The sequence below is a fragment of the Pelodiscus sinensis genome, chromosome 17 (assembly GCF_049634645.1).
Source record: "Pelodiscus sinensis isolate JC-2024 chromosome 17, ASM4963464v1, whole genome shotgun sequence".
Classification (NCBI taxonomy): Eukaryota; Metazoa; Chordata; order Testudines; family Trionychidae; genus Pelodiscus; species Pelodiscus sinensis.
Window position 1 is genome coordinate 39,379,820 of NC_134727.1, and position 24,177 is coordinate 39,403,996.

The following is a 24,177-nucleotide window of genomic DNA, read 5'->3' on the forward strand; positions in this document are numbered from 1 at the left end:
GGAGCCGGGAGCAGGTGCGCACCCGCCCCGCCGGAGCAAGTCGGCGGCTGCGGCGAGCGCGGGCAGAGGGAGCGGCGGCAGCGGCGCTCGAGGAGGGAGCTGCCCGGCGGAGACCCGGGGGCGCTGCGAGCCCCCCGCAACGAGCCCATGGAGCTGCTGGCGGGGAACAGCAGCTGTGCGGACGGTGGGTGCTGGGGGCTGAGGTCTGGGATGGGGTTGAACTGGGGGTGGGGGATGATGGGGAGGGGCAGAGCTGGGGGGCTGAGGGTCAGACTGGGGGTAGGACGGGCTGGGGTGTGAAGGGGGAAGGGTCAGGGCTGGGGGGCTGAGGACTGGGATGGGGTTGAACTGGGGGGTATGATGAGGGAGGGGGCAGAGCTGGGGAGGCTGAGGACTAGGATGGGGGTCGAACTGGGGATGGGGTGTGATGGGAAGGGACAGAGCTGGGGGGGCTGAGGACTGAGATGGGGTTGAATTGGGGGTAGGATAGGGGCTGGGATGTGATGGGAAGGGACAGAGCTGGGGGGGCTGAGGACTGAGACGGGGTTGAACTGGGGGTAGGATAGTGGCTGGGGTGTGATGGGGAGGGGGCAGAGCTGGGGGGTTAAGGATGGAGATGGGGTTGAACTGGGGGTAGGATAGTGGCTGGGGTGTGATGGGGAGGAGGCAGAGCTGGGGGGTTAAGGATGGAGATGGGGTTGAACTGGGGGTAGGATAGGGGCTGGGATGTGATGGGGAGGGGGCAGAGCTGGGGGGGCTGAGGACTGAGATGGGGTTGAATTGGGGGTAGGATAGGGGCTAGGATGTGATGGGGAGGGGGCAGAGCTGGGGGGCTGAGGACTGGGATGGGGAGGTGGGGTTGTTGTAGGGACCAGGGAGTGGAGGGGCTGGAGGCAGAGGCCGGCCCAGGGGCTGGATCTCTGGGGTAGGAATGGGGACCTGGGGGGTGGTGGCGCAGGATGGGATTGGCCAGGCCATTGACCAGCCCCCTCCCTTGCACTCCTGGGGCTGTTTGCCCGTGAGGTTACTGGGGGAAAGCCAGGCTCACCCCACCCCTCCCTCTGCCCCAGGGCCTGCACACGCCCAAGAGAGCAGAGCCAGGTGCCAGGGGCTCTGGTTTCTAGTGAACTCCAGGTGGAGGAAAGGGGATTGTGCCAAGGCCTGTGCCAGGGAATTGGGGCAACAGCTGTTGCTGCCTCACCCCAGCACTGCTCCCATGGGGGGAGGGGGAGCACTGGAGCCAGGGCCTGGAGCAAGAGTTAGAAGGGGCGGGTTGGTGGGGGTGTGATAGGGCTTGGGGAATGCAGGGTGCATGTGAACAGCGGACGTGTCTGGAGGTGAGGGGGTCTAGTTGCTGGAGGGGGAGCTGGACAGGTGTTTGTGCTGGTCTGGCGATGGGGTAGCTCAGAGATTCCCCTCCCCCCCCCCCCCATAGGGCTGGCTCCCGCAATGCAGGGCACTGGGCAGGAACAAGGGGGAAGGCTGTTGTGAGAGCAGGCAGTAAAGGACTGGCCAGTGCATGGCTGGTTTCCCTTCCAGGCCACCTTCCAACTTGACAACTCTATCCAACCCGTTCCTAAAAACCTCTAGTGAAAGGGAATTAAAGGGGAGCGGACGGGGCCCCTGCAGCCAAGCCAGAGCAGCTCCTGCCTGTGACGTGCCTGAGCTCATCACGGAGAAGGGGCTGCTCCGGTCATCTGGAGCAGCTTCCATCCGTGGCAGGCCCCACAGAACTGGAGCCCCCCTGCTCCAGTTAACCTTTCACATCCTTAACCCCATCTAAGGGGGATGAGAAATTGTCTTTGGAGATACATCCTCCCCTTTCCCCGCACCCGAAGGGTTGTAGTTCATTTTGCTGTCTGAAAGGCTAAATAGGAGGTAAGAAAAGCAGAGCTAAGTAGCAAGTGGACCTCTGGCTTTCACCCACTGAGGTTTTATGCCAGCTCTTTGTATTGAAGGGGGTCTGATTTTATTTGCTCCCTTTCAGGGCTGTAAAAAAACCATGTGACATGAGGATGTTGTGCACCAGGGGAGGTGGCATTCGCTTTCTTGAAAAGCAAAAGTAATAAGAGTATCTAAGCACTGTGTTGCACGTGCCTTGCATAATTTGCAGGGATTTACAACATAACTAGGATTTGTCATCTTCTACATTTACTGTTCCAAGATAGAAATGACTCAGTAGACCAGCCCTTCCTTCCCCGCCATATGGAGGATTGTTCCCAGTGGTGTCTATGGGAGAGTTTTACACAGTCTAGAAAAAAAAATCTAGTGATGGAGCATCCACCAAGTTTTTTCTTCACACAGCGCACAGTCAACTTATGGAACTCCTTGCCAGAGGATGTTGTGACCAGGCCTTTAACAAGGTTCTAAAAAAAGCTAGATAAATTCATGGAGGTTAGGTCCATCAATACTTATTAGCTAGGATGGGTAGGAATGGTCAAGGCTGGAAATGGATGACAGGAGAGGAACCACTTCATGATTCCCTGTTCCATTCGCTCCCTCGGGGGCACCTGGCATTGGCCACTGTCGGAAGACAGGATACTGGGCTGGATGGACCTTTGGTTTGACCGAGTCTGGCCATTTTTATGTCCTTGTGTTCACAGTCAGGGAATTGTGTATTGGATCAGTTGAGCCCTGATCAATCTCCCCTGCAGCAATGCCCACACAAAGAGTTTCACCAGTCTTCTGTGAATTCCTCACACAGCCCGGGAAGGGCTGAAATGAGTGTCTGTGTCCAAGCAGTCTCAACAAATTCCTTGGACAGGCAAAATCCACGTGACGGGTCCCTCTTCCTATTGCTGAGATTGAGGCAGTGATGTAGCTCCTAGCTCTGCCGCACACCGTGTGTCCCTACGTTGACTCAGCTCTTTTGTTGCTCAGCTGCGGTTGGCTCCCCAGTGGCGAGAACACTCATTGGGCATTTTTTTCCTCCTTCGTCTCTGTGTATGTTTTTAGTTCAGTCCCTACGCAGAGTGAAGGGTAGCCCGGAGCAATGTCTGGGGTGTGGCAAGAGCGTGAGAACCAGAAAGGGAAGCACAGAAATTTCCCTCACCGCACCCACTGATACGCCTTTGTTGTAGATGCTGATTTTTAGTGGTGCTTTACAGAGCTTGGGTCTTTTCTATTTTTGTTCTTCTTAATAACGACTCACATTTCTACCCCCTAGTCCAATGTTTCTCAACCTTTTTTTATAAAGTGCCCCTTTAAAAAAATTATAAGTACCCCCAGTACCTATAGTTTTCAGACACATTTTTTTTTTCTACCATTGCAACACATTTGTTTAAACAACTTAATCATAGCCGGGCGGGCGATGAAACGTTTGGGCGTAAAAAGTACAAAAATAATAAAGCACTATAAAACTTAAAACAAAAATTCAGTTTTCTCCAAACTTCAGTTGTGTTAACGTCCCCCCCAGACTTCTCTCAAGTACCCCTAAGGGTACTTGTATCACTGGTTGCGAAACACTGCCCTAGTCTACCCTGCTGGAGAGCAGTGCTTTCCAACTTCACGTGCATTCACCAGCCAGGGGGTGTCCAGGACGGCTGCGTGCAGCGGGGATGAGAAGTAGGGAGGTCTGGCGAAGGACAAACCTGTATTCTGAGAAAATGTCCCATAGAATCATTTTCCAGACACCACCTGTGGGCCAGAGTCACCACTCTTCAAGGGCATCCCCACACTGCATAGGCAGAGATGAATGAGGACCCTCTGTTTTCAAGGTCCCAGCAGAAGGGCACACATCCAGTACATGGCTGAGGTATGAATATGCTCGTCGTGGTGGTAGCTAAGAACGCAATCAAAATACCTAATTAGGAAGGATTAAGAGTCAAATCAACCATCATCAACAACCATGGGCTCAACGCCCATTGGTGTCCAATGCCTCCCTCACTATTTCCTTCCATCTTTCCCTGTCCGGTGAGGAGTGGTTTAGTTTCTGTAGACTAGCTCCACACCAATCTACTAGATCAGAATCAACCTCGCTGGTGTTTTAATGTGTTTTCAGGGAGTCTCAGTAGTATCCCAATAAGGCACTCTCTCCTTCTTTGCCCTGACTTAAGACTAATTCCGCGGCATTAACTTCAGCAGGTGTAACTTGCCCTTCACTCTGCTGAATCAAGAGAGCCGTAACAAGAATCTGAGATCTGCCGCCCCTCACTTCTGGGTTCTCAGGCATGATGTGGTTTGCTTCTAGAAGACAAGAGGACACGGGAAGGAGTCCCAGGGTCCTTGTCATAGGTTGTATGTCCTCTGATGTTGGCATCTTCTCAGGAGGAGATGTTGCCTAGGTCTAACCAGAAGTTATGGGCCTGGCACCATAAGGGGTGGCTGTGAAAGCAAGCGACAAGAGAGTTATTTTGTGTAACATAAGAACATAAGAACGGCCGTACTGGGTCAGACCAAAGGTCCATCTAGCCCAGTATCTTGCCTCCCCACAGTGGCCAATGCCAGGTGTTTCAGTGGGAACAAAGTGATCCATCCCCTGTCGCCAGTTCATAACTTCTGAGCAGTTCTGCCATTGGCTGGTCTTTATTCCCGAGGTTCAGACCACACCCAGTGTACAGCAGAGGACGCTTTGTGAGAGGTTGCTATTCTAACCTTTAACGTAAATATCTGCTCCAACACAGGTCATGCCAGCGGGGTGGGCCTGACATAAAGCTCTTCTCTCATTCCCCAGAAAAGCAAAATTACCAAACTAGGTAGAAATGGGCTGGAAAGGGTGAGCGACAGACTAGCTGGCAGACGGCAGCCTGAGCCGGTGGGGTGGCTTTGGAGTCTCTAACTAGAAGAAACGCTCTCGTTTAACCACATGTGTCAGGCTTCATGCAGGTATTTCTGGGTGGAGAGTCTCTGACCTCTGGCATGCAGGAGGTTAAATTCAAATAGCTGTCATGGCCCCATTTGACCTGAAAATCTACCAATCCTGAGCGGTACGGCAAGTTTTGTGGCAAGGTGCCTTATTAACTAGCTCTGGTCAAGAAACCAGTTTTCTGCCCCATGATGAATGTCACAGTGGCGGATTTTTTTTTCTGTGAGACCCTCCCCCTAACCCCAATGGAAATGCAAAGATTTGTGACACTTTTTGAAAACCAATAATCTGCAAACATTAAAATTCGTTGTGGTGTTGTAGCCATGTTTGTCCCAGGATCTTACAAAGACAAGGTGGGTTAAGTCAGAGCTTTTAGTTGAGCCAACTTCTGTTCATGAAAGAGACAAGCTTTCCACCTTCCACTGTATCTCCTTCAGGTATGCAGACTGATGACAGTCCTACCAAGGGAATACGTATTTTGTGCAACCTGACTGACTTGAAGAAGAGCTTTGTGTGAGCTCGAAAACTTGTCTCTTACCAACAGAAGTTGGTCCAATAAAAGCTACGATCTCACTCACCTTGTCTTGCTAATACCCGGGGACCGACACAGCCTCACCAATCCTGCAAACACCAATGTCTGAATCAGGGCTGGTTCAGAATTCAGTCCATAGACCTGTCACGGCGAGCTAGGGGCTATGCCATTCTTGGGCACGTGTCTGGGACCTTCCTGGAGCCCAGCCCTCAGACGCAGTGCTGAGGGGCTATAAATAGAAGACAAATTGAAAGTTAATATTCATTTTCAAATAGAGACAAGGTCCATATTTTTTCCAAGTACGTTCCACTTTTCCCCCCTTTATTTTGGTGCTGGTGGAGTCATTCCAACCTGGCAAGTGCTTTTTAATGCTTTCCCCCATGCTACAGAGAAGAGTTTTTTTATTCAGTAACTGTCTTCCTTCCACTAACTATACTCATTCTAGATACTCAATGGTCTTCATATCTCCTATAGGATCATAGAATCCTAGAACAGGAAGGGACCTTGAGAGGCCATCAAGTCCAGTCCCCTGTCCTTACAACAGGATCAAGCACCTTCTAGATCGTCCCTGACAGGTGTCTGTCCAACCTGCTCTTACATATCTCCAGCAATGGAGATTCCACAACCTCCAGTGCTTAACCATCCCGACAGAAAGTTTCCCCTAATGTCCAACCGAAACCTCCCTTGCTGCAATTTAAGCCCATTGCTTCTTGTCCTATCATAAGAGGTCAAGGAGAACAATTTTTCTTCCTCCCTATAAGTAAATCCTTTCTTTCCTCTGCCCCATTTTTGAAGTCAGTTCCTGATGTAAACAAATAATGCCTTCGACTGTGATGGCCCTGGAGCCACAATGTGTTTCTGCAGAGACGGGCTGTTACTATGCCTGGAGGACTGGGATTGTTGGTGACTCTTTGTAAATAAAGAGTGGGAGTCAAACTGCTTGCAGTGGAGAAAGGGGAACTCATTTCAGAGTCTCAGTTCTTGATGGCCGTTAGCTGGCAAGGGGACATTGCTGAAAACATACAGGACTTGCATAGTATATGAGAAGGTGTCACCGAGGGGTAGGGAACCACCAGGCCCTGCACCACTATCTGCAGCTAGAGGTGACTTTCAGCCGGTCGGCAGAACAGAAGGTTTATTTGTCTACAGGGACAGAGCATAGAACAGACTTGTCAGCACAGGATCTAGAAGCAGCCAGTACCAAGGGTCCTGCCCCCCATCTCTGCCCCCCAAGCCAGCGTGCCTGATTCACACACTCTGCAGCCCAGCTCTCTCTGCAGCCGGCCCCGCCTCCAGCCTTTGTCCAGCTTCTCTGGCAAATGGTGTCCCCTCTCTATAAAAACATGGTACGCCCACATCTTGAATACTGCGTACACATACAGATGTGGTCGCCTCATCTCAAGAAAGATCTCTTGGCATTGGAAAAGTTTCAGAAAAGGGCAACTAAAATGATGAGGGGTTTGGAATGGGTCCCATATGAAGAGAGATTAAAAAGAATTGGACTTTTCGGCTTAGAAAAGAGGGATCTAAGGGGGGATAGGACAGAGGTCTATAGAATCATGACTGGTGGAAAAAGTGAATAAGTAAAAGTTATTTACTTGTTCCCACAATATAAGAACTAGGGGTCACCAAATGAAATTAATAGGCAGCAGGTTTAAAACAAACAAAAGGAAGTTTTTCTTCACTCATCGAACGGCAACCTGTGGAACTCCTTGCCAGAGGATGTTGTGAAGACTAGGACTTTAACAGTGTTCAAAAAAGAGCTAGATAGATTCATGGAGGTTAGGTCCATCAATGGCTATTAGCCAGGATGGGTATGGATGGTGTCCCTAGCCTCTGTTTCTCTGGAAATGGGTGACAGGAGAGGGATCATGTGAGGATTACCTGTTGAGTTCCCTCCCTCTGGGGCATCTGTATTGGCCACTGTTGACAGATAGGATACTTGGACCTGAGATGAGAATCCTGGGCCCCAGTCCTGTGTGCCAACTGCTACCCCACCATCCCTCCAGAAATGCGTTTGCTAGAGCCACACCCAATCGTCGCGCTAACTCTTCCCATGTGTGTTCTGTGTGCGTTGTCCCCGCAGGTTCTCTGATTACTGTTTCCTGCCCTTCCCGCTGGGTCGTATGCCAGGTGATCCAAGATGGCGACCTGGCCACTTCTGCCCCTGAGAATGTCAGTGCCCACACCAGCTGGGCAACCCCAGTGGAAAGCAAATACGGCTTCTATATCGGCCTGGCCCTCGCCATCTTCTCCAGTTTCCTCATCGGCAGCAGTGTCATCCTCAAGAAGAAAGGGCTGCTGCGGCTGGTGGACACAGGAGGCACCAGAGCAGGTATGGATGTTTGGGGAGGGCGGTGGGGAAGAGAAGGTGGTTCTGCATTGTTCCAACTCCCATGAGTAATGAGGCTGGGGGATGTGAGATTTGCTGTCGGTGCATGTTTGCATCTGATGGGCCTGATGACCACGAGTGGGGGAACTTTGCATCCACTAGGGACTAATATGAAGAGAGCCATCTCTTCTCAGTGTAAATAGAACCAGGCGTGGGACTCCAGTGGGTCTTTGCCTGGCGCTGGCCCTTTGCCCAGGGGAGAATTTCACCCGTGCAGAATGGGTCAATACACTCCCATGGGATTACACAGTTCTTTTCTCCAGGAATCAAGTCCTGCTTGTATTGAAGTCAATGGGGAAGTTTGCTGCGGGATTGACAAGGGCAAACCCACACTGGAGCAGGACTTCTTGTTAATGCAAAATGCCACGTTTAGTTGCAGAGCCCACAGTAGGCCTATAAACTAGCCCTCATTAGCTACGTCAGTATTAACTGAACATTAAACTATAGGTTGAACCTCTCTAGTCCGGCACTCTCTGACCCGCAACATCTGTGGTCCAGCATGATGTTAGTTAGCTAGATGTCCACTTAGCATGGATGTGGCCAAGTTTCCCACACTCCGAAAAAGTTTGTTTACAGCCACCAGTCCTGGCTTTCAGTGTTCTGTGCTGTTTATTTAGCTGTAATTTACCCCTAAATGTCTTCTAAGAGCCCAGTAAGCAGTGGAAGTGCTGGTAATGCTGCTAGACAATACTGACCTCCCATGGTCTGACACATTCTCTGGTTCGGCACCAGTCAGATCCCAAGGGTGCCAGAATGGAGAGGTTCAACCTGTATGAATGTTTTCCCCTCTCTGTGTTAGTTATTAATAATAATTCAGTAACTAAGCTGTGCTGAGAACTTTATAGAACAGTCTAATCCCTGCCCTGAAGAGGTTACAGTCTAATCTCAGACGTGCTGCACCAAGAAAGGGCTGCTGTCAGATAATCTCTCTGACACACCAAAGATTCTTTTTGGCACCCTCATACCCTGGTTGTTCTAATACCACAAGGATGGTCTGGGTAGAAAAGCACCTTGGACGGTGACCATCTAAATGAGAGGTAATGATTATAAGATCCTCAGTGTTCTTCAGCTGGTGCCAGAGGTATCCCACTACTGCCACCATGAGTTTACACTGACTGACTCCTCAGATGACACAGAAGGGGGCAGGACTTATTACTGACCGGAGCTGACCCCTAGTGGTATTGCTAACCCTGACACCACTGTTTAGCAAGGTGAGGGTAAGAGACACTGCAGGAGTTTACTTCCACTCCTCTCACACAAATGCATTGTCCTTAATGAGCTGTGTACATCCAACTTGTATTGGCAGTGCCTTCTTGCTGACAGTGGGCGTCTGTCCTGATAAGGTGGCCTAGAGGGCATGCACAGATGTTGAGCAAGAGGGATCTCCGTGAGAGCATGTGAATGCGGCGTGCCTGCTGGGGTGAGTGGGTGGTACTGAGTGCAGGCTCTGGCTGAGGCATGCGTGTGTGGGCTTGTATTGCACAAGAGGGGATGGGATGTGCCAGGAGGAGATTGTGCAGTAGGCGCTTGAGCAAGGGGACGCGTGTGTATAGAGCAGCGCGTTAGAGCAGCATGCAGAGGTGGCGTCTGAGTGGGGCTGGTGGAAACATGCAGCTCAGTGTGTGCATGGTAGGACTGCATTGGTGTGTGTGTGTGTGTGTGCGTGTGTATGCACGGTGGGGCTGCATTGGAGGGGTGCGCACGGTGGGGCTGCACGGGGGGGGTGTGCGTGCGCACGCAGAGTGGGGATACACTGAGGGGGTACGTACGCATGTGCACAGTGGGGCTGCACTGGGGGGGTGCGCGCGCAGTGGGTCTGCACTGGTGTGTGTGGGGGGAAAGGTGGGGGGGAGATGACCAACCCTGTATACAGATGCAAGGTCAAAGTGGTGTGTGTGTGTGTGTGTGTGTGTGTGTGTGTGTGTGTGTGTGTGTGTGTTTGTGTGCACCTATCCATGGGTGGGGTAGAGTTTTATCTCCCTGTACTGGACACTCCTGAGTTCATCCCTTAGCTCCAGTGTCACAAATTTAAGCCTTAGTAGACATGTCAAACAGCGCATGCAGCCAGCCTCATTGTGTAAGTACAAAACAATAGCACCCTAGCTAATGTTTTTCATCCATTGATCTCAAAGAGCTTTACAAACCAGGTCTGTAGCGTTATCCCTGTTTTACAGAGGGGGAAAGTGAGGCACGGAGCAATGAAGTGACTTGACTAAGGTCACCCAGCTGACCAGAGGCAAAGCTGGGGTTAGAACTCAGCTTGCCAGTGTGGTCCTTGAAATGCTCAGTGGTACAGATCAACTGGGATGGTGCTGCCCCTTGTGAGGTCCGGCCATATCCAACAGCCGATGGCCTAAAGTTCAGGGTTTGGGGTTTTTTGAGTTATCTATGCCCAAAGTACTTTTAGGAATTTTTTAACAGTTTAAAAAAAAGTATTTCCTGCCTTCCCCACACACATCCCAAACTGAGCAAACTCCGTAGTGGTTCCAGGGATTTTCCTCCCATTTTCCAGAGCAATTCATCATGGGGCTGAGTTCCAGCATGAGAAACTTGAGCCAAAAAGCAGAATTTCTGAGAACGCTTTGAGCCTGGAAAAGCAGGGATTTCAATGGGATTCACTATGTGACCTGTCTGAAGCTTCCACTCAGGATCTTTTAATGCAGGGATGGGGAACTTAAGGCATGGGGGCCAGATCCCGCTTCCAGCTTATGTGGATCCTGCCCCCGAGGCTCAGCCCCCCACCCCCAGCATTGGAGAACCTGTGCTGGCACTCCAGCCCCTCTGCTGCCCCACTGCAAGGCTCGAGCACACAGATCTACCAGGCTGACACCCCTAGGCTCTGGCGTGGGAGGGGAATGTGGGAGGGTCGTTCTCCTTCTCAGTTGGGGCCACGTCAGTGAGGGGTTTGTTTGGGGGTTTTATTGCGTCTCATTTGTGGGTGTGACTGATTTTTCTGTGGGTCAAGCGCCCGCACCCAAAAAAGGCTCCCCACCCCTGTTCTAATGTTTCAGTTCTAGCAATGGGGTTTCCTGTGTCCTTTCTCCATGGCTAGCTCATACTCTCCTAGCTGTCTAATCTTCCTATCTCCACATTTCTACCAGCCTCATTACCATGGTATTTGGGCATGGGGCTCTGCCCCATGCTTGGACATTCCTCGTTCTTTTTGCTGTTACGTGGCAGTACTTCCTCGGCCAGCGTAATGGAAAACTGGGCCCTAGCCTGCTCCTACTAAACTCAATGGGAGCTTTTGCTTTGATTTTAATTGGGCAGGATCGGGCTCTCAAAGTGGAAGAACTCCTAGGCGAAGATTTGCTCTAGAGTTCTACTTCCCAGCCTGGTTGGATCCTCTTAAGTCTCCTCCTTCTAGACACACATTTTCTACCATCTTTTCGTTGTTGTTGTTGTTGTGTTTTTTTAACGCAGGGAATAATTTTTGCATTGGAAATGCAGAGTCAGGAAACGACCTCTCTGCAATAAACATCATTATGAATTATTTGTATTCAGCTAAAAGGAAGAATTGTGACTGTCTAGGAAGGAGTCCTGCAGAAAGGGATCTTGGGGTCATAGTGAACAACAAGCTAAATGTGAGTCAACAGTGTGACACTGTTGCAAAAAAAAAACATGATTCTGGGAGGCATTAATAGGAGTGTTGTGAGCAAGATGTGAGAAGTCATTCTTCCGCTCTATTCTGCGCTGATTAGTGTCCAGTTCTAGGCACCACATTTCAAGAAAGATGTGGAGAAATTGGAGAAGGTCCAGAGAAGATCAACCAAAATGATTAAAAGACTAAAAAACATGAGCCATGAGGGAAGACTGAAAGAATTGGGTTTGTTTAGTCTGGAAAAGAGAAGACTGAGAGGGGACATGACAGTTTTCAAGTACCTAAAATGGTGTTACAAGGAGGAGGAAGAAAAATTGTTCTCATTGACCTTTGAGGATAGGACAAGAAGCAATGGGCTTAAATTGCAGCAAGGGAGGTTTAGGTTGGACATTAGGAAAAATTTCCTACCTGTCAGGGTGGTTAAACACTGGAATAAGTTATCTAGGGAGGTTGTGGAATCTCCATCACTGGAGATATTTAAGAGCAGGTTAGACAGACACCTGTCAGGGATGTTCTAGATGGTGCTTGGTCCTGCCGTGAAGATGGGAGACTGGACTTGATGACCTCTCGAGGTCCCTTCCAGTTCTCGTGTTCTATGATTCTGTTCCAGTGGCAACTAGAGGCCCCAGCTGAGATCAGGGCACCAGCGTGCTAGGTACTGTATAAACACATAGTTACAGAATCCCTGCCCAAATAGACATGACATAAAGAGTGGGAGGGAAACAGGCCAAGAGACATGACCAAAGTCACCCAGCCCATAAGCAACAGAGCTCAGGATAGATTCCAGATGTGTGAAGCAGTTTAGTGCCCTACCCACTAGGTAATACTGCCATCCACGACACCAGCAAGAGGTTTGTTTCCCCATCAGCTTTACCCTTTGTCTCTTCCCTCCACAGTTTCCCTTTCGGGTTTCAGTCCCATAGCTGGACCCTTCCCAGAGCAAAGCACTGGAACCCTTCCAGCAGTGTCCTGAAAAACAGAAACTGTGGCCATGGCTTTTCGTGTCTAAGTGCACTCATCCCTGCCAAGGCAGTACAAGTCCAGCCCAGACCTGTCAGTGCTTAGCACTGGCTGGGGTGATGACGGTGCCTCTTCAGTGGTGCCGGGTGGTTTCTATTGTATGTATACTGCTCAGCCAGGCTGAAAACACCACCTTCTCCTAACAGCTGTCTCCTGTAGGACTTTACTGACATGTTGATTGTTTCCTGCAATGCCGTTTTGTCTGTCGCCGCCTTCTGTAGTTATTTGACATGGCACCTCTACAGCTTGGAGCCTGCTGGGTCCTGTGGCTGTGGGTTATTTTTCTAATAGTTCCTAAATATCTCTGCTTTGCTTTTCCAGGAGACGGTGGTCACGGCTACCTCAAGGACTGGTTGTGGTGGGCTGGCCTGTTAACCAGTAAGTGGGGTTATTCACATTCCTGTGCGTCTTCAGCTCTGACAAGGCTTAGACAGTTGAGACGAGAGAACGCGGTTATTCTAGCCACTCTCTCCAGTGCCTCGTAAGGTTCTCCAGGGCAGGGATGGCTTCCCTGCGCCTGCAGATTGATAAATGGAGCAGAACCGAGCCTGCAGTGTGTGGCTTTCCTCACCCTCACATCGCAGCCAGTCTGCATGGCTTGCAGAACTCGTTTGCTTGGTTTTCCCTAGCCAAAAGCATGAAAAGCCCCAGTTATGTCTGGACGGTTGGATGGTCTGTCAGCACACCAATCACTGGTTCTCCTTGACCTCTGAGGGTAAGACAAGGAGCAATGGGCTTAAACTGCAGCAAGGGAGATTTAGGTTGGACATTAGAGAAACTTTCTACCTGTCAGGGCTGTTAAATGCTGGAATAAGTTGCCTAGGGAGGTTGTGGAATCGCCATCACTGGAGATATGCAAGAGCAGGTTAGACAGACACCTGTCAGGGATGAGCTAGATCAATGTTTCTCAACTTTTTTTTTTTGGTTATAAAGTACCCCTTTAAAAAAAAAGTACCCCCAGTATCTACAGTTTTCAGGAACACACGGGGGGTTTTTTCTACCACGGCAACACATTTGTTTAAACAGCTTCATCGTAGCCGGGCGGGCAATGAAATTTTTGGGTGTAAAAAGTACAAAAATAATAAAATGCTGTAAAACTTAAAACAAAAATTCAGTTTTCTCCAAATTTCAGCTATTTTGATGTACCCCCCAGACTTCTCTCGAATACCCCGAGGGTACTCGTACCACTGGTTGAGAGACACTGATCTAGATGGTGCTTGTTCCTGCCGTGAGGGCAGGGGATTAGACTTGATGTCCTCTCGAGGTTCCTTCCAGGTCTAATATTCTATGATTCCATGATTCTAAAGCCTGATGGGTTACCAACGTCATGAAAGGGCATGCCTCCCCCAGTACGTAGAATATCTGTCACCCCTCCATCCTGAAGACTGAAGTGAGAAGTTCACAGAAAGCAGGACTAAAATCCCTCTGATGGAATTTAGCCTTCAAGTCTGACCCTGTAGCCACGCAGAAGACATTTGAACTCCACATGCCATTTTCCCCCAGATAAATATTTAACTGCTTTTTTCAGCAGGAACAGTTTAAAGTCCCCTCCTGCTCCCCGTGCCTTGACATTTAGCCAGGACTCTCTCACTTTCCTGGGGTAGGAGGAGTTGCTCTAACAACCACAGTCTCCACACAAATGTCCCATATTGGACAGAGGCAACTTTTTAAAATGTCCAAACTAAATGCCCATAGAATTATTCCCATTATGTGGGATAAACTAGCAGAGCCATAGCTAGGAAATGGAACCACTCGGATCCATTAACAACTTGGGCTTTGGTGCGTCCCCTTTCCAGCTTGTCCTAGCCCTTGCTAGTAAAAGAGGTTCTCGGGGTGGGAGAAGTGTGGAGTTGATGTCCAAGTTGTCAGAGACCCAGAATCCACTGCCTCTGATGAGTCTGAGGTCAATGGTTCACAAACTTTTTGGCCTACCCAAAGTTGGCCTTCCCATGGACCACCAACCAACAACCCATGATAACAAAATGGGTGCGGGAGGGGGTGAGAGTGTGGGGTCTGGCTGGGAGATAGGATGCAGGGTTGGGGATGGGGGTCTGGCTGGAAGGGAGGGTGCATGAGTGGGGTGGAGGTTCTGGGAGAAAGGGAGGGTGCAGGAGTAAGGTAGGTGGGTCTCGGTGGGAAGGGGCTGCATGAGGGAGATTGGGGTGTAGTCTGTGGGCATGAGGATGATGGAGCGTAGGGCTTACCTGGCTCTGTGCCTCCCGATGCTCCCAGGCACCCCACCCCCTGCTGCTCCCATTGGCCATGATTCTGGCCAATGGGAGCAGCAGGGAAAGTTCCAGAGAGTGATTTCCTGTGCTGCGGTTCCCCCAGTGGGGCTAGATGAGGTTGGACCAACAGTGAAAACGAGTGAGAGCCCCAGTCTGCGAACTTTGGATCTGGGTTTGTATCTACGTTGCAAATCCTGCGAGGCTGGTTGGTGTCCGGAAGCAGAGATCCAGCTTCCTCCAGCATATGGAGAGAGATTTCTCTGGGGACACATGGTGCTGGGTGTGGGTTCAGATTTTCAATCAGTGGGATGTTTGGTTTGGGGGTCACTTCAATGCCGAATCCAGAATCCCCCCACGCTTGGTAACAAGATCCAGAATGCACAACTGCCTCCAGATCCTCCTTGTGTGACACTCCCTCGCTGGGACTCGTTCTCACAGGGGTTATTTTTACCCAAGGTGCCCTGGCTCTGTTGCTATATGGCGTGGAAACCCCCAGCAAGATCTGTGTTCCTTCCCTCACCTCAGCCCTTACCCCTCTGAAAATGCACAGTGACCTTCACAAAACGCATGTTGTAACGCTCCTGCTGGCTGTTTGTTTTTCCCTTGTTTGCTCAGTGGGTGGAGGAGAAGCTGCCAACTTTGCTGCCTATGCATTTGCACCGGCGACTATCGTCACGCCGCTTGGTGCCCTGAGTGTGCTCATAAGGTGATTTCTAAGTCTCTATTTTTAGATTCAATCCCACTTTTCCCCCATATGGCATGAACATGATTTACTCAGCAAGACGGAAACACATCTTGGTGATTGCTACAGAATAGGCTAATAGCTGGATGCTTTTCTCAGTGCAGGATGTTGTGCAAAGCTCTGAAACCATTGGATTAAATAACATGCCCCATGGGAACAACGTCTGTTGGCGTGACCAGGAGTTGGGCAGCCATTTGGAGGCTTTTATAAAAAACCTCCTGTCTCTTCCTTGTTCGTCCATTCTCCCAGTTGAGGAACTGCTAGCGGAAGCTTTTGGGCAGTGAATAGCATTGCCCACCCCAAATGCCAGAAATCACGAGCGCTTTTTAAAGAATCATCCATTTTGGGTTCTTTTGATCTGCTCTCTGGTTTTTGTGTGTTTAGGGTCACATTTGTCTATTTTTCTTTCCTGCCATAGGAACGGAAAGGTATTTTTCTTTTATGGAAAACTAGAAGTCTTGGGTTTTCACATCGCTCCAGGAGCTGGGGCTTTTAAAGAAAAACGCACCAATTATGGCAAGACTCATAATAAAAATGGGAGATTTAGCACCACTGCAGTGGGAAACTGCTTCCAGAGTGGGTCATGTGAATAAGCAAACACGTAGTCGAAAAGTGACCAGCCTTTTGCTGTTGGTTTCCCCTGTCTAACATATAACAACAATAATTGTTTAACAACTTCATAATAATAATATTAGGTGTTTCTTTCTTTTTTCGGTCCTCAAAACCCCTTTCTTTGGGTGTTAGGAATTTCATGCTACCCAACTATGCAGGAATGGAACTAGCAGAATTATAAGATCCTCTGGAGATACATTGATCTCTCTTCAACTATAAATGTTTCCTTTAACCCATTTCTGTGTCAGCTGTGAATTTTAGGAGACACGGTTCCCAAACTCTGATGTTAGTAACTCCGGTGTGAAGCTCTTGTGCAAAAAGGCTTATTCCTCGTAGAAAGAGGAATAACTCTTGCACAAAAAGCCCTATCTTCTGATGATCTACTGTACTTTTTCTTGCGCAAAAATGTGCTTGTAGTTTGGACGCTCCGTGAGTTTTTGCACAAAAACTCTGCAGTATAGGTGTAGCCTCAGAGAGGTAGCTGTGTTTGTATCTGCAAAAATAAAGAGGAGTCCTGTGGCACCTTAGAGACTGACAGATTTATTTGGGCATAAGCTTTCCTGGGTAAAAAGCACTTCATCAGGTGCATTGGAGTGGAAATTACAGAAGTGGGGAGATATATATGTGTGTTCTAGTATATTGAAAGAAGGAAGTTACTTATCAGGGGTAGGATCAGTGTTAACAAGGCCAGTTCAGTAAGGGTGGATGTGGCTCACTCCCAGCAGCTGATGGGGAAGTATGAATACCGAAAGCGGGGAAATTGCCTTTGTAGTGAGAGAACCATTCTAAATCCCGATTCAGCCCTAATTTGATCATGTTAAGTTCTCCCTCAGACAATTTGGAGGCATTAACATATTTTATTTTCCTAACCTGCCCAGTGCCATCCTGTCTTCCTATCTGCTCGCAGAGCGGCTGAATCTCCTGGGAAAGCTAGGCTGCATGCTGAGCATTGTGGGTAGCACTGTGATGGTGATACACGCCCCGGAAGAAGAGGAGGTCACCACGCTGACGGAAATGGCTTCAAAACTGAAAGAGCCCGGTAAGCCCCAGGCAATCCAGCCAGATTACAGATGGGGCCATTTAGAGGGAAATGTACATGCACAATCAGGAGTATTTGTTAGTTAGAAACCAGGGGGCTGGCAGAAAGATTTAATTCTCTCCGTGATACACCGTTATAAACCGTTTCCCTGCAGTCCGACTGTTGTATGTTCTAGCCCAGTGGTCTTCAAACTGTTTTGCTCATGACCCAGTGGAAGAAAATTGGTGATGCTGCGACCCAACATCATGTGACTGGAATGCAGGCTCCAGGGTGGGGCTGAGAATGAGCTTTGGGGTGCACGATGGGCCTCTGGCTTTGGGGCAGGGGGTCAGGGCTGGGGCAGGAGGGGCTCACCTCAAGTGGCTCCTGGTCAGCGGTGAGGAGGGTTGTGGGGGGGCTAAGGCAGCTTCCTGGCTCTCCTGGCACTGCAGACCAGGCTGCCGCAGAAGCAGCCAGCAGCAGGTTCCCAGCCAATGGGAGTGCGCAGCTAGTGCTCAGGGCAGGAGCAGTGTGCAGAGCCCTGGGCTCTCCCTCCCCCCCATCCCCACCAAGGAGCCAGGCCTGCTGCCCATGGAACCATGTGCTAACGTGTCCCTCCACGTGTCCATCTGTTTCCAATGTTCCATGGGTCACGCGCTCATTCATAAACTGGCAAAATGAACCCTCGGCAGGTCTTTGTCTTAGCTCTTGGACTGGGTTTGCCTAACAAGTGACTGGAGATGCTTTAGTCCAGATCTCTCACTGATGGGGATCAATGTAGCTTAGCTAAGCTACAGTGTTTCCCACCACTCTAGCCTTTTGGGTTTTTTCACACTGTATTCCTGCCGACATCAGGTGTGTTATAGCCATACTCGGGGTGACGTTGGTTCTGACCCGCTGTGGGCTGGTGTTTTCTCTCTCTGGTGCACGCTGAGTAATGCACCCAGTCATTATAGCCTGACTGTATACGCACTTGGATTTCATGCTGTCACTTCTTGCCTCTCCAAGGTTTCCTCGCTTACGCTACCATCCTCTTAGTCGCCTGCCTGGTCCTGATCTTCTTCCTCGCACCACGCTACGGGCAGCACAACATTCTCATCTACCTCGCCATCTGCTCCGTGATCGGTGCCTTCTCCGTGTCTTCGGTCAAAGGTCTGGGGATTGCCATCAAGGGCTTCTTTGCTCACCAGCCGGTACTGCAGAACCCGCTGACCTGGATTCTCATCATCACCTTAGTGGCTTCCGTCACCACTCAAGTCAACTACCTCAACAAAGCGCTAGACGTTTTCAATACCTCGTTGGTGTTCCCCATCTACTACGTACTGTTCACCACCATAGTCATCACCACTTCCATCATCCTCTTTAAGGAGTGGGTCACCATGTCCGTGGTGGACATTATTGGGACGGTGTGTGGCTTCCTCACCATTATTTTGGGGGTGTTTCTACTCCAGGCCTTCAAAGACATGGATGTAAGTCTGAGGAACTTACCGCAAGCTCTTCAGAACAGCAACCAGACACCAGCAGTCAAGGACGACAAGAACATTCTTATAGAAGTGGACAATTCTGGCACAGTGACTGAGGATAAACCCAAGGTATTCATGATCTACAGCTAGAGCAGTGACACACATGTTCAAGAGCAGAGGATGCTGCTCTGAACAGGGTAAAATATTACTGATCAATTTGAAAGCAAAAGCACAAACAGTAAAACTAGTCTTGGGTCTGAACTAAAAACAATCTTCCAGTGGATCATATCTGATGTCGTAACATGAGCAAGGGGTATATTTTGTTTTCAGCCATAAGACTTGAACATGAACAGCTGCTGAAAGTGGCATCTCCCTTGATATGATAAACTTGGAGCAAACAACTACTCTGGGATCCTTTCTGACTGCTGGGTCTCTCATCAGTGCCAGTGTCTAGGGCATCTGCCTGCTTTTTTTCCTAAGCAGAACTCCGGCTGATGATGTGCTTACTTCAGACTGCTCCCCACTGACTAGCTGATTAGTGGAGTTTGATTTTGTTACAGCCCCTATCCCAAGGGCTCTCAATCCATCTACAACACGTAAAACACATAGCAACAGCAAGCCGAACAGGAAGGTCCCCGGTGAATATTCTGTCCTTGCAAACCACCCGGGCTGCTTACCCAGTGGATAGCAACAGCTAGTCCGGACATCTGTCACTGCTTCCAATCCCCGAAAGCCTGGGGGAAGCAGAGAGCCAATGGCACGCTATGTCAGAGCAAGTTCCGTAGCGAAAGGTCCATTCATGGAAAACACCCTCCTCTCACCAGCACCCTCTATCTGCTTTTGTAAAGACACCTGGCCCAGGAAATATTTAAGCCAGTAAGAGATCATTTATTTTTGTCTGCCAAAGAGCAGCCGAAGAGATTTGGTGCACAGGAGATGGTCAGGGTGATGGTGCAACGTGGCTTGATGAGCTTTAAAAATAACGAGTAGTCCTGTGGCACCTTAGAGACTAATAAATATATAGTATCTGGAGCTTTCGTGACAGCAGTGTCACCTAGGGCATTCCGTCAAGGATCTTGTGCAAAATCGTAGGGGTTTCAACCAAAAAGTTCTAAGAGGACACTTGGGTCACATCTGAGTTTCTGTGGCTCGAAAGAACAAAACAGCGGAACGCAGAGAAAGTTTTGACACTAAATTGTGCAGCGCTCCCCCCGTCCCTGTGCAGGATAGAGCACAGCAGGGCAAGGAAGTAAGGAGTGTTTGTCCTCAGGCGGTGGAAGCTACCACCACAGCCTGCCTGCAGGAGAACCGCGTGGATCCGAGTGTGGGAACGGAAGAGCAGCCTTGCTGCTGGAGCCCCCAAATTGTGGATGGACCCAGAGAAAGCGGCCGGACACCAGCCGCACGCCCCGGCTGCTGCCTCCGTCCATTTCTAGCTTTTGCCATAGGCCCTTCCTGGGCTCCCATCTCCACAGACTCTTCGCTCCTCTCCCTCGGTCTGCAGTGTGTTTGCCCATTCTCCGCAGAGCATTTCCTCCCCCAGACTTCTCCCTAGCTCAGGCTGTTTCCCTGGACTCCCTTCCCCTATTCCAGGGCGTCCGCTCCATTACCACCCCCACACCTCTGGTCAGCCATCTATGGGTTGACCACACCCCAGAACCCTCTCCCCTGAGGGCCAGTCCCAGGTTATGCCCTCCCTCCAACTGGGCACATTCCGGCTTTTGCGCAAACCCTCTTGCTGTCAGCTGAGCCCCATCATGAATCCAAGCCACCTGGTTCCCAGTCCGTTGGGATCAGTTAGAGGGGCACAGATGTCTTGATAAGTTGAGCCACCTGGGGACAATGAGCAAAGACCCAGTGCACATGCAGTGCTTGTGCTAGGCAGAGCTCACTAGTGCAAAGGGTGAAGAGCTGCAGACTGTACACCCCATGCCCTAAATGATCTTGGGTTGTGTTGCCTCCGGACACAGGGCTGTTCTGAACAGTGAGTGTATGAGTTGAGCCTTCTCAAGCTCATAAGTCCACGTTGAATTCAACAGCCCCCGATTTCAGCTTGGGAGTCCAGAGAGGTGCAGACCTGGAAGGGGCGTGGGTTTTGAGTCAGTCTGTTACAGCGGAGCATGCATATCAAAATGCCAGCTGAGACTAAAAGCATCCACAGATTTCTAAGGTTCTGGATCAGCTCCCGTCTCTGCATTGACCCATTGTGCTGGGTAACCCGATGAGCTGCGGCAGTGCCAGGATTGCACGGGAATGACTGACGCTCACTAGCATGATGGAAGATGCCAGGTAAAGCCATAGAGCCAGGTTCTACCCATCTGTGGTGAGGAATAACTTGGCCATTCAGCATGAGTCAGAATGGCACAATCAGCACCTTCGCTTAGTTTTTTGTTGTTTAAATGGGGCTCAGGCAAAGTGTGTATGTGTCTCTTTTGATATATATTTTAGAAATGTGCACCTCTCTGTCTGAGAGTCCATTTGCTCAAGAATACCTCTCAAACGGTAAGAGGTAGGACCACCACATTTGCTATGCAGCTTCCTCTTATCATAAGTTAAAGCAAGATCAGGGTTTGGTTGTGCCAGGACAATGGGATTTCTGTGGAATTCATTTGTTTCTCATAAAATGGAAAGGGAGGGGGTCTGGCTGGAGGGACAGTTATACTGCGGAATGACCACCATGGGGCAACAAGGGGCTAGAGATGGGGACTGGGACAGCTATAGCCCTATTGGGCCAGCAGGGGGCAGGAATGGGGACTGGGACAGTTATAGCCCTATTGGGCCAGCAGGGGGCACAGATGGGGACTGGGACAGCTATAAGCCCTATTGGGCCAGCAGGGGGCAGAGATGGGGACTGGGACAGCTATAGACCTATTGGGCCAGCAGGGGGCAGGAATGGGGATTGGGACAGCTATAGCCCTATTGGGCCAGCAGAGGGGGCAGAGATGGGGACTGGGACAGCTATAAGTCCTATTGGGCCAGCAGGGGGCAGAGATGGGGACTGGGACAGCTATAGCCCTATTGGGCCAGCAGAGGGGGCAGAGATGGGGACTGGGACAGCTAGCTATAGCCCTATTGGGCCAGTAGGGGGCAGGGATGGAAAAGGGCAGCGCGTGCTCTCATATATTTCAGAGAGTTTGTTGGTTTGTCTGTCTGTCTGTCTGTCCCCCAGCCCGGGGACATTCACTCCACTCCTGTCTGTGCCCACTGCAGCGGCCATGGAGAGGCACTGGCCCCAAGCTGCTATGGTGAGAGGGGGCTGGGGTTGTTCTCTCCCTGGGGCAGCCTTCATGCTGAACCCCCTCGTCCTCTACCCCACCCCAGAGTAGTGATTTAAAGGAAGAAAAACAAAACTTATCGAGTTAAGGACCCGAGCAATGCCAAGTAAATCTTCTATTAGTATATAAATAGCTTTTGGTTTTGTGAGCTGTGGGGGTCAGTAGTTCCCTGCAGTACAACTTTAATTAGCTTTTGTGTGCACATTTTTCATCTCATGGCACCTCACGCTGCTGCCTCTGATACAGAGGCAGCAGCATGGAGTGGCAGGGGGCGCCTCAAGAGTGAGGCCAGAGCTCACTAGCTGCCAGCCCCGCCCACGGGGACTATAGAATAGTCGAGTAATCGATAAGAATTCATGAGGTAAATCGACTATTCAATTAACTGATATTTAACAACCCCACCATGGGTAACACCAGTGTTGGAGAAGAGTGAATCCCTGACTGTCATTGATTTCGGCAAAACGCGGCACCTTCCCTAGGTCAGTGGAAGTACTGCTTCAGGCTGGGAGACTGAAAGGGGGAGAACTGCTAAAGGCTTTTTTGGCCAAGGAGAGAAGTAACCAAGTAGGCAAATGCTTTCAAAGAACCCATCGTGGGCTCGTTGGGGGATTTGCAAACCTAGTTTTCAAGCCTGCCCCTCATTTAAGACCCTGTGCCTGGGTTGTGCATTAGATGCTAGGCTGCTATAAGTAGGCAACTGCTCTGTGGCTGTATAGATTTATTTTTGCATTAGTAATTTTCCTCCCTTCCCTCATCTGTGCACAGTCGCTCAGTCTGTGGTTTGCACTGTGCCCTGCTTGCAGTTCCATCGCATTTTTAATTTTTCTCTGCCACAGCGTCTCCCAGATGCAGCTCCCCCATGCATGAGTTCACCCCAACTTTCTGAACCCATGCTGGGGCTCAGTTGTCTGCCTTTAGTTAATCCTGACACTGCTTGGGATCTAGCTGCTTGGGACCTAGCTCCCCCTAGCCGGGCATCGCTCATAGCAGTTGTCTAAAATTTGCGCTTGTATGGCTGGAAAACATCCCGGCTCTCTTGGGAGCTGGTTTCAGAACACAGCCTGTGTGGACTGGCACTTACATGCTGAGTTACATGGAATGATCAGAACAGCTGACTTTAAACTGAGCTAGGATCCCTCTGGGGTCCTTTTACTTAAGGGGTGGAAAGGTGGGGAAATGTAATAGCTACAGAGTCAGCTTTTCACCATAAAATCCCAGGTTTGCTTTATGAGTGTACGGTTCAGTTACTGCGCTCAGCACATCAGCTCTATGCTCAACACTCAGCACGTGGGGCCAGCTAAGTAAGTGGCTGGGGCCAGTGCTCTGGGGCAGGAGATCAATGTGTGTTCTCATTTTTTTTCATCCATGTGCATACTAATTTTTGTTACATGCACTAAAGCATGTGCAGATGTGCACCACCCATAGAAACACATGCTGCCGGCTGTGGGTGCTCTGCTAATCAGCTGGGTGGCATTTGAATCCTACTGGGCGGCTGCCTATGTGCTCAGCTAACACTGCAGGAGGAAATAGGAGCCACATGCGGAGCCAGAAGTCACAGATGTGAATGGTGGAAGCCGATGCCCCCCAGACTCTGCTGTGGAGCTCATGTGGCCTCCTTTGGGGCTCTCAGCACAAGGCGATACAAGACGCTGTCTGATCCTCCCTGCAAGATCCCAGGGTCCTTGTTCCTAAGGAACGTGCTCTGCAGACGCAGGCAAGAGGCAGAATGAATGTGAATCTACGACGAGCTTCGATGTTCTACTGGAGGCAACCCCCTCATTCAACGACATTTCAATGAAATTTGTACTTAGAAGGAGAATAAAGGCGTTTTATACAAACTCCGGAGCTGAGCTGAAATCTTTTGGAGTGGTTCTTTATTGCTAGGCTGCAGCGCAGCAAGACAGTCAGGAATGAGAGCAGCAGCTCCCTCTCCTGGTAAAGAGAAATGATTCCTGCTGGTCTCAGTATAATGCGGCTCCACACGGCTCTTCTGCTGGTCTGCCACAGACTGGAGGCGTTGCAGTGCCCAAACTTTCAGAAAAGGCCTTTTTCCTCGAATCGTGTCACTTCTGAACATGACACTTTTCACGCCTCAGGCTGAGCCATTGAGGTCTGCTGTTGACTCTGTTAGCAACACTCCCATGCAACTTTTCAGTGACCATCCACAAAACGTTTATTAAATGTAAACTAGACACAAGGCACAAATGCGTTGCAGGTTTCAAGTAGTTGCATAGATGCACTGAGCATTATTGTAAACAATACATGGACCTAAGAGAACGTGACATGAACGTTGTAAATATTCTCCCAAATAATTTTTTTTAATCACATTTTATTTTCTCCCCCATCTTCACTCACTCAGCTCATACATGCAAATGTGAAGTGACGTATTGAGTGTTCTTTTATGGAGGCTTTACAGCCACCCAGAGCTGCAGGGTCCCCTTTTAAGGGACAGGGCATAGGCATGTTGTTTTCAGAGCTTTGTGTTCCCTG

The 24,177-nt window shown here is 50.0% G+C and overlaps 1 protein-coding gene across 1 annotated transcript; it reads left to right on the top strand.

Moving 5' to 3' along the window:
* The first annotated feature begins 3 nt into the window (after positions 1-3).
* Positions 4-23,532, top strand: NIPAL4 (NIPA like domain containing 4). Its single transcript, XM_006138293.4, has 6 exons — positions 4-184; positions 7,423-7,671; positions 12,671-12,727; positions 15,193-15,283; positions 16,810-16,970; positions 17,958-23,532. Exons 1-6 carry the CDS (start codon positions 148-150, stop codon positions 18,560-18,562), a joined length of 1,200 nt encoding a protein of 399 aa, XP_006138355.2. The 5' UTR covers positions 4-147; the 3' UTR covers positions 18,563-23,532.
* The last annotated feature ends 645 nt before the right edge of the window (positions 23,533-24,177 follow it).